Consider the following 10,044-nt stretch of genomic DNA (forward strand, 5'->3'; position numbering starts at 1 on the left):
CAGTCGTTCTCCCTGACATTATCAGTCATTCTTGACAGCGATGCCAACTCAAGAAGCTGAGTCAAATGGTGATATCCATCTATTTTCAGCGTATCATTCATGTGCATGCGAGTGGAAGTGGGAGCATGCACGACATGCAGGAACAGTTTTCATCATTGTTATGTAAGAGTTGTCTGAATGAGGAATTCTCCGATACGTTATCAAGGTTTTTCAGAGAGAACAGGCTCCAGTCTGACTTGTTCAGGCGTGGACGTAATGACGGGTCATCACTATTAGTCACACTCAAGTTATTATGAGTACAGTGAGTACAAGGTGCTATGCTGAGTACATTTTAACTTTTAACTTAAAGGTCCAGTATGTAGGATCTATTGGGCAATACAAAGCCATATAACAACTGATTAAATGCAATCCCTGTAGTTCATTACATGTATTCAAACGTTTTACTCTCCACAGAGCACTTTTCCTGTCCAATTTCACTTCACAGGCCCTCTGGATCTCTTCCCACCATCAATTCCCGCTCCACTTGTAATTTAAGCCTGCTTTTATTGAGACAAATGGACGTATTGTGCATTAATTGTCTTATTTAGCCTTTATGTCGGTTTGTGTGAAAGCTGAGCATTTTTCTGAGGGCAGTGTAGTCGTCCTGGGGAGGCGGCACGCTGATAGAAAACGGGGGGAGAACAGTGTATCACTTGATGAATGAGCGTCTGTTATCTGAACTGGTCAAGGGCCAGGATGAGGAGAGGATGTGCAGAGAGGAGATGGTGGTTATTGTTTGCTAAACATTTTCCTCTTTAACAGACAAGCAGGATGTATTCTCAGAAAAGCTTAAATATATAAACACTTTAGTCTCAAGAGCATGGGGGTATTTCTTGTAAACTCATAATCCAATTCTTTTCATTCCTGATATATAAAAAGTAGTTCCCATCCTATTTCAGACCTCCAAAAGGATTTCTGTGGAATTCATATTCGACACACCCAAAGGTGAAAATATCAGAGCTTTAAATGTCCCTCGAGCATTTGTCTAAGACACAATTTCCTCATCTTAATCCGTCATCTGTTGGCTTTTCTGGCGTTAAGCTTAACAAACAAAAATAATGCTTAAGCTCATCTGTAAACTGTTAGAATGAACAGAAAAAGAGAAACAGCAGCGACTAAATTCCTCTGTAGTTCACTCTTAGACTTAATGTGTCCCTGCTGCCACCTAGTGATCACCGAGTTTCTGCTTCACGCTCAGAAATCTACACCAGTTTATTGTTGTCTTCTTTTTGGATGGATTGAGGTAAACATCATGTCAATTAAATAACACTTTGTTCTAATAAAGATTTGATTTCTTTATAGTGATAATAAGACAGAACACATTTGATTGTCTTCGATGTTAAAACCTTTGTTAATGATCCAAGTTGATTGTCTTTGTTTGGGAGAAATAGTTACTAATGATTGCAGCTCTGCTTCAGTGTTTTCCTCATGAAACAAGTAAGAACTGACCTTTTAAAAAAACTATATTTGAATCTTTCCCCCCTTAGCTTCTATATTTATTTGTGCATATAATTATCACTTCAGCCTACTTACCAAAATCTCAATGCATCACATGTCAATCTTGTTTAAAATCCAGAAAGGCTGCAATAGAATGAAAGGAATAGAAGATTCAGAAGTGTTGATCAAACTTGCTCACCCACACAGTCTTGAAATGAAGGCCTGTGTTGGTGATCCATGGGCTTTAATATTTAATCCAGAGGGTCATAGATTATCAACCGTTTGTCGGTCCAAAGACAAACAAAATGGTATGTTATTTCTGCCTCTAGTGGTCTCTCAATCAAAACAAAACACGAAACATAAGAAGTGTTGTTTGAAATTGTTGTTTCCATTGCTAAACAACCACTGGTGCTGAGGAAAATCTACCTACATGACTCAGGCAGAAATGTTCAAGAGCACGGTAAAGTTTTAAAGTTTAATTCAGGCTCGTTCGGGCTCGTTCGGGGACTTCCTCTTACTCTCCACGAGGTTATAATGAGAAGAGGCTGAGTGAAACGCACCATTATCTTATATAAGAACTGAAGATTGTTGTAAACATTTGGGATAATGTAAGCACACAACTCAACAAAATATATATTAAAGGTGTGGCTGTTTTTATCTATTTATTTATTATTTTCATGCAGAAATGTTACATATTATATCTTTAAACCTGTTTAAAATGTCTCCCTGAAAAACTGTGTTTTTCTTCCGTGAGGGACTCATGACAGACCTGAGCTGAGTGTTTAGTGTGTGACAAAAATTATTATTTCACCTCAGACTCACAACTTCAACATTACCCTGCCGGTTACAAGAACGGCATACGTGCTGGCTCAACTGCATCGACGTGCTCGGTTGTCAACTTCGACACCGAGCAAGTCGCATACCTTAACCTTTGCTGGTAGTTTGCTGAGATCATCAAAATTAGAATAGAATCATAAAGGTGAGGCGAAACGCTGACATGAGCTAATTTGATCCGTGATGCTGGCGAATAACGCCCTCTTCTTCCCACCACGCTCACCACTGCACCACCCCATTGTGTAAGGTGGATTTTCTCATGTCACTCTTTCCAAAACCAAATATAAGTATACTCAGGTGATGTTGAGTGAGCTAATTTGACCACTGATCCTTCCACAGGAAGCCTTTATACAACTATTTCCCCCACATTTTTACTACCAGTGATCAGTAAACGATGATGTACGTTGATTTGTAGAATTGGTGTTTCAGAATATTTGGCAGGTTTGAATTTATCATATAAAATAATCTCAGGTTGTTTTATGATATACATCCGATTTTTTACTCTGTTGGTTTTCACACGTTTAAGTAAGTGCAATCTTGTTGCTCTGTTCTCCTGCCTCGTTACAAACCACAGGTTTCGGTTTGAGTTAGCAGAGGGTAGATTTCTGCTATAGTCAGCCTCTGGGGTTTTGTGTTTTGAGTGTGTCTCTGTACTATTAATCCGTATGTCTACTTACACGTCTACCTATATCCTATGAGTCGTAACCAGAAGAACACATACTCAGGCTTTTCTTCTCAACATTTTTGCAGCAGACGTGACTTTATACAGTACATATGCCGCAAAACAAATGTGTACTGTATATACTAACAGGTCAGACACGGATCAATCAGGCTCAGTGAGCTGTTTGAAATGAGGCGGATGTGTCAACACTACACATTTAGGTGAGAATTAAAATATTAGTGACACATGTCTGTAATGAAGTGATGCATTAGGATGATCTGATGTTCAGAAAGTCAATTTTTCACGAATTAACTCTTTTCTCACGTGATTTTTTTTTCACTCGATACTGACCTACTACATGGTTTGATATGTGTGTCATGTCACGTGGAAATGAAACTATTTGAAGATAGTACATCTGATGCAGCCTTGTGGCTTCCAGGTTAGGGTGCTGCTGACCATTAACCACAGCATCCTCTGTTCAAGTCCGGCTGGGGGCCCCCCACGTCTATCCCCTCATTTCCTGTCCTCTCTCGACTTTCAAGGAACAAACACACTGCCCTCATTTCGATCTCAGCTACACACCTGATACTTTCATGACTGCATCAACACGAATGTGGGCCAGGAGTGTTAAGTGTGACGGGCTTGCTAGCACCACAGCGGTTTTTGAATTTGACCTTCATTCATCTTCACCTCAGCTACACTCTACACATCACACTGACAAAAATCTGTCCATAGGCTCGACAGACATATAAACACGTTGCAAAATACTCAGAACTGCTTGACAGTTCTCACTACCACAATTTGTCATGACGACGGACACACACACACACACACACACACACACACACACACACACACACACACACACACACAAAACGCAGTCACGGCAGGTAAAAAATAACTAAAAGCTACATTAACAAAGACAATAGTGACTTTTGCTGTAATGCTACCTGCTGTTAGTTGATGTACTGTAATTAACAGTATTGCATGAAGTACTCAACAGCAATACTTGAGTAAAGGTAAAGATATTGTGTTAAAATAATTCTTTGGTGAAAGTGATATGAGTAGTACTTGAGTAAAAGTCTTAAAGTATCTGATATTAGCTGTACTGAGTGTCAAAGTACAAGTAAGAGTAAATTGTACGTATATTTACATGCACAGTGTATACTGTGGTTCAACCAGTTATTTTTCTTTTTCTTTCTTGTTTTAATGAATTGTTTTTAAAAATGTGCTCCTTTGGCTCCTTTGACGCAGCATGTACTCTGCAGAGTAACTAGTAATTAAAGTATAAATAATAAATGTAGTGGAGTAAAATGAAGTGGAGTGGAAAGATAAAGTAGCAGAAAATGGAAACACTCAAGTAAAGTACAAGTACCTCAAAATTGTACTCAAATACAGTTCTTGAGTAAATGCGCTTAATTACATTACATCACTGTTAATTAACAACAAAGTGTTGGCAGACAAAATGTTGTCGGTGTCAGTGCTCAGGAGTTGATCCTCAGGTGTGTATGAAGTGTCTCGCTTGTCTTAATGTGTTTCGGAGGTGAGATTAACTGTCGGTGCAGAGAAGTGTGTCAAGAGTTTTTTGAATAAGTGAACACCTCTAGAGAAATGTGCAGAGCAAAACGTCATTATTGTCAAAAATGCCCTTAAATATTCTTAAAATGCCTCAGAGGTTCACACAGAGAGGCAGCTTTTGTCCCCGCCTGATATCCACCACTGATGCTGATGCTTCGTTTCCACTCCACCATTTAACACACTGTACAGAAAGTGCTGTGGTAAAAATATAGAATGTGTACGGTGAATAAACAACCATGGTCACAAGATCTCTGTTGTAAGGCCTTTGACTTTCAACCTAGTAGAAGAAGATTTGAAAATAAAAGTTTAGATTCCTCAGGATACATTAAAAGTTTGAGAAGAGTGACAGATTTTAACCAGGCTTTGTAACAGCTTCTTAAAATAGACATTATTTATGCCACTCATTACAGATAAAACCATTTAATTTATCATGGTTCATCATTTTAAACAATATCCTTTTAAAAACCACATGAACTAGCAGCAGGGAGAAAGCTTAAAAACCACAGTGCATCTGCACAAACACACACACACGCACACACACACATAAAGCGCAGATGCACTGTGGCACAGATGATGTTTTCTATTCTATCGACTCACCACGTCCTCCGCCCCCCACCCTTCTTCTACACCTCTTTGTACTGAGAAGTGTTGACCACACGACCGCAGTATGTTTGCATGCATGCTACGTAGTTTCAGGTCATTCCTTTCTTTATTTTGTCATGGAAACTTTTCTACCACCTTTGCTCTCAGACAGACAGACAGACAGACACACACACACACACACACACACACACACACACACACTGTGAGTAGCATAATAAAAGAGAGGGACTGTGAGTGAAGCGGGCAGAAGCAAGACCAACGCCTTTAAGACAACAAGACAAACAGCCAGGTCACAGACAACAGGCTCAAGCATGATGAAGATGATGATGATGATGATGAACAAACCCATCATTCTGGTGGCCTGTGTCTTGCTTTTCTCGTCTCTCGCTGTCCTGGCATCAGAAGGTAAGTTGACTGCATCCCACTTATTTTTTTCTTCAAAGGCAAATCTTCTGTCAGTTTTCTGTAACAATTTTTTGAATATACCTTACGGTTTTGTGTTGAATACCACTCTTCATGTCCATAATATTTCTGTTTCTTTCTTGGTTTCCCAGGCAGTTCTGCTCCAACCGAATGCTGTTTTGATATTTACCCCCACAGGCTGCCTAAGAACGGCGTGGTGAGATTCCAATACACAGATGACCGCTGTGCAAAGAAAGCTGTGGTGTGAGTACACTTGTTTTTAAAATTAATGCAGAAGACCCCGCAATCTGTTTTCTGACACCGAGTACAGCATCAACAATCTTTGTCTCTGTTTGTAGTATCACGATGAAGAAAGGTGGTGTATTCTGTGTCGACCCGTCCTTGCAGTGGGTCAAGAACATCATCCAGGCCAAAGAATGGATCCATACTAAGAGAGGGAACAGCTCTGCGCCCAGAGAATCCCAATAAGTGACTCACCGCATGTGAAACTCACTGAGAAAAGCTCAACCTGCAATTTATCTTCTCAGCTTTTGCAATTTTTATACAGAATATTTTTTATAAGCTTAAACAATAACTCCTAAAATGACTTCTTTTTATTCTTTTGTCTGTTTTAAGTGGTTTCAAGTGATGTACTGAAGGATTAGATATAAGCTATTCTATAATTTGGCATGTATGCAAAATGTTCTCTGATATGTTATTAAAAAAATCATGATGAAACATATTCTCTCTTTGTTCTGATTTATCATGTGTAAGCCAAACTTTGATTAAAAAAAAAAGTTACAATAACAGAACAGAACAACTGATTAGCTGCACAATTAACCCAAAAAGTGAAAATCCAACAATTCTACACATTAGAGTAGTTTTCAGGCCTAGAGAAGTACCTACGCTAACGCATAAGTGAAAAAAGTAATATGAAGCCTTTTGTGGCTCCGGAGGAAGTCGCACGTAATCTGATAAATTGCCTCCAGTGATGTCACTCAGTGGCTAAGTTGCATTGTGGGTAATGTAGGCGCCAGGTTTTTGAAAAGGTAGAAGAAGGCATGGATTAAAAACGGAAACAAATTAAAAACATGGATTTAAACTGTCCGTAATGGTTTATAGGATAGTACAGTGCTGGACTTCCTCGCCTACATTACCCACAATGCAGCATAGCCACTGAGGAAGTTAAAATGAGCGATGAATTTCGAGCAGATTATTTCCTGTGCATTTTGCATTAACGATGAGTTTTCCTGATGTTTTTATGAACTTTGTATTCACTGTTTGTATTATGTGTGTGTGTTTTAAAAATAAGTATGCATACTTCAAAGACGTCTTTTCTAACAACCTCTAACCTCTAGCGACCCCTAGTGGGGATCGGGACCTCCAGGTTGAGAGTCATTGCTCTGGACTAGTTTTAGTTCAAATTAGTTTTAGAGAAAATCACTTTATTTTATTTCTGTATGATGAGTGATGAGCTCTACTTCAGCTGCCCTTGATTTCCAGTTTAGTGTGTGATGTTGCACTGTGACCAGCAGATGGCGCTCTTCTCTCTGTGACACTTTCTCTAAAGTCTAAAATGTTTCATAGTGGTTTCATACAACCTGTTTTTTATTGCTTTGCTTTCGACTGCAGCAAAATGAGAAATTGTTTAATCTCCTTTTGTAATTGCACTTCTGAGAACAGCAGCGCACTGAGATTGTGTTTGAAGTGTCTCAACTCAGTTTTTCATCAGCTAAACCACAGTGTACTCGATCATGGAGATATTTTAAGTTTGACACCTAAAAACCCTCTCTGATGGATACAGTCTGGGCTCAGGGCTAAAATGAAACACAGCTGAGGTAGATATGAAGTTATATTAAAGTTTAAAGGTGCACTACGTAGTTTTGGGGAATCATTTTAAATCAGAAGAGAAAATCCTTTTCCTCCTGAGGACAGCTTGTTTATTCTGTTTTGAAACTATATCAGATAAATATTTCTATTTTAGCATTATCACCTTTCTGAGTTTGAATTTATTTCCCAAACTACATAGTGCACCTTTAACTCCTTGTGCTCTTATTTTGTTAGGGTTTCTTGACAAACTGACCTAAAACAAATCTCCTCCTGCCCCAGAACGACTCCTCAAATGACGTCAATGCGGTGACATCATCACCCAGCTTTTCTTTAAATAGTTTCAGACCCAGATTTTTATCCTCATGTGCTGCCTGCCTCCATGCTTAATGTGTGTGTGAGTGTTTGTGTGTGTGTTTGTGTGTGTGTGTACACAGTGTTGACAGCACACTTACTCAATGAGAGCTCATGACAAAGGCTTTACACTCACACCACAGGTGACCTATCAGAGGAGACGGTCTGATTAGATTTTGGAGGACCTCGCTGCATAGATTAGCATATCAATGAGGAAATAAATCAGGCATGAGACGGGGCAGCTCGAGTGCCTCTTGTTTGCAATTGTGATATCATCAACAATCATGTTACTAAAATACTGATTAAAAGCCACCATTTATCACTATCATCTCATGTCAACGCTCTGGGTCTGATGAAAGTGTTCACTCACGAGGCTCTTTGAGATGTCCTGTTGAATTTGCATGTGAGGACGTCTGTCAGCGTGACCTACCTGTAGCAGGAAGAAATGAGGACACAAGCAAGCAGCCTGAGGATTCACAGCCAACAGTGGTGGAAGAAGTGATAAAATCTATCTTAAGTAAAAGGTATCATCTGTAAAATATAGTAGAAACATGGCTCACGAGAATGATATATATGACAGTACAGTAACAGGTTGTTGGCACTGATGGAACGATGCATTAGCAGGATTAGCTTCAGTTTGTAGTTTAGTCTAGTGGTGCCCAGCCTCGGAGTCATGCCCCACCAAAGAGTCACAAGATGGACCCGTGAGATGATTAATGGGGCAGGAAAGAGGGAAAAACAACCGCAAAGTCCTGCTACACAAATTGGTCTTTTTTGAGCTTTTCTCTAATCTTTGCTTCCTGGTGGAGTGTTTGCTGAACTGATTGTTTGTTGAACTGATTTCTATTAACATATAACTGAAATCATGATCTTTCCCCTCACTTTAAACTGAGTCTTTAAGATTACATTTTGTGACCGTTTCATGAAGTGAAAACATATTTTTTTTAATCACCCCAATCAGCTCACTGCGTGGTGTAAATGTTGTGTTTCATTCAGTCAAAGAAACGCGATGCGGGCATGGGAGATAGTAACTCTGACAGTCATGAAAATAATTCAACATTTGTGTCCATGTAGACGAATCCTGTCTCTGTAATTTGTGACATTTCAAAAACTGCCGTGAAGATGTCATCAGTACTTCAACTGTCTTCACATTCAATTTAACAGTTCACGCCGTATAAATGTGTTAACGAGTGTATTTGTGTCTGTCAACCGAGATATTTGTTTTTAAACATGTAGTGATACATGAACTAATCCGATGACCACTGAAGCTGTAAAACTGGGAGTCAGTGACCTCACACTGAAAAAGCTCCGAGCACAGAGAGCGTTTGTTATGTTTGTTTCGACAAAAAGCTGAATTGGATAGTCAATCAGCTGTGATACACCTGTGCATGGACGTCATGTGGTGTTGAAGGAGACTGAGAGAAAAGAAAAGTGTGTGAGTGTGTGAATGGTGCAGATACAGTCTGGGGTGTGAGGGACACAATGGGGGTAAACACACACACACACACACACACACACCCACACACGAACACACAGACGTATATAAATAACCAGCGTGTGATGTCAGCTTTCCCTGACAGATGGGATCAACATAAATTAAACCCTGGGAGAACGAGAGAGAGTGTGTGTGTGTGTGTGTGTGTGTGTGTGTCTGTGTGTGTGTGTGTGTGTGTGTGTGTGTGTGTGTGTGTGTGTGTGTGTGTGCAGAAGCAATAAGGCAGATGTGGTGGAGAGAGACTAAAAGCGGTCGTGCGATTTTAGTAATAAAAGTGTGACAATATAACCAACGCCTGTCACTCACTCACGCACACACACACACACACACACACACACACACACTGACACAATCACAGGGTTATTAAGAAGCTCACCATTATCTGCAGCAGGGGAAATTAGACTGTAAATCACCTGTCTTAATCACTAACCGCAGAAGCAGGAACATTTCTGAGTCACTGGTGGAAACTCTCCCAACCCAAAAAATGTCACTTTAAGTCGGCTGCCATTTAACTTTTTCTCGTCACGTTGTCATGGTAATAAGCATCAGCACGTTACACCGCATGCCTTTGGCCGAAAACAATCCAATGGTGATTGAGTTCAGCCATCCAGATTACTCAGTCTTTTGCTGTCAGACACACCATAATGCTGCTATGCATGACAAAAAAAAAAAAAGAAGAAGAAGGAAGGGAAAGCCACCTTGTAAGAGCGGCTATCTTCTGTGTTTCCAGGAAGATTAAGAGGAAATTAAAAGTGGGAATTGGACAGAAATTAAGAAAAAGAGAGTGAGACGGGGAGATGAGAAGGGAAGCAGA

The 10,044-nt window shown here is 39.8% G+C and overlaps 1 protein-coding gene across 1 annotated transcript; it reads left to right on the forward strand.

Moving 5' to 3' along the window:
* The first annotated feature begins 5,403 nt into the window (after nt 1-5,403).
* On the forward strand, nt 5,404-6,140 carry LOC141018346 (C-C motif chemokine 4-like). The gene is made up of 3 exons (XM_073493295.1): nt 5,404-5,557; nt 5,707-5,818; nt 5,914-6,140. Exons 1-3 carry the CDS (start codon nt 5,464-5,466, stop codon nt 6,041-6,043), a joined length of 336 nt encoding a protein of 111 aa, XP_073349396.1. The 5' UTR covers nt 5,404-5,463; the 3' UTR covers nt 6,044-6,140.
* Nucleotides 6,141-10,044: the final 3,904 nt, after the last annotated feature.

Source organism: Pagrus major, chromosome 22 (genome assembly GCF_040436345.1).
Source record: "Pagrus major chromosome 22, Pma_NU_1.0".
NCBI lineage: Eukaryota > Metazoa > Chordata > Actinopteri > Spariformes > Sparidae > Pagrus > Pagrus major.

Bases quoted from the DNA above. Each gene is read 5' to 3' on its own strand.
- LOC141018346 (XM_073493295.1), top strand. From the start codon at position 5,464: ATGATGAAGATGATGATGATGATGATGAACAAACCCATCATTCTGGTG. The intron at 5,558-5,706 runs GTAAGTTGACTG...TTGGTTTCCCAG, and splicing joins CGCTGTCCTGGCATCAGAAG to GCAGTTCTGCTCCAACCGAA. The intron at 5,819-5,913 runs GTGAGTACACTT...CTCTGTTTGTAG, and splicing joins TGTGCAAAGAAAGCTGTGGT to TATCACGATGAAGAAAGGTG.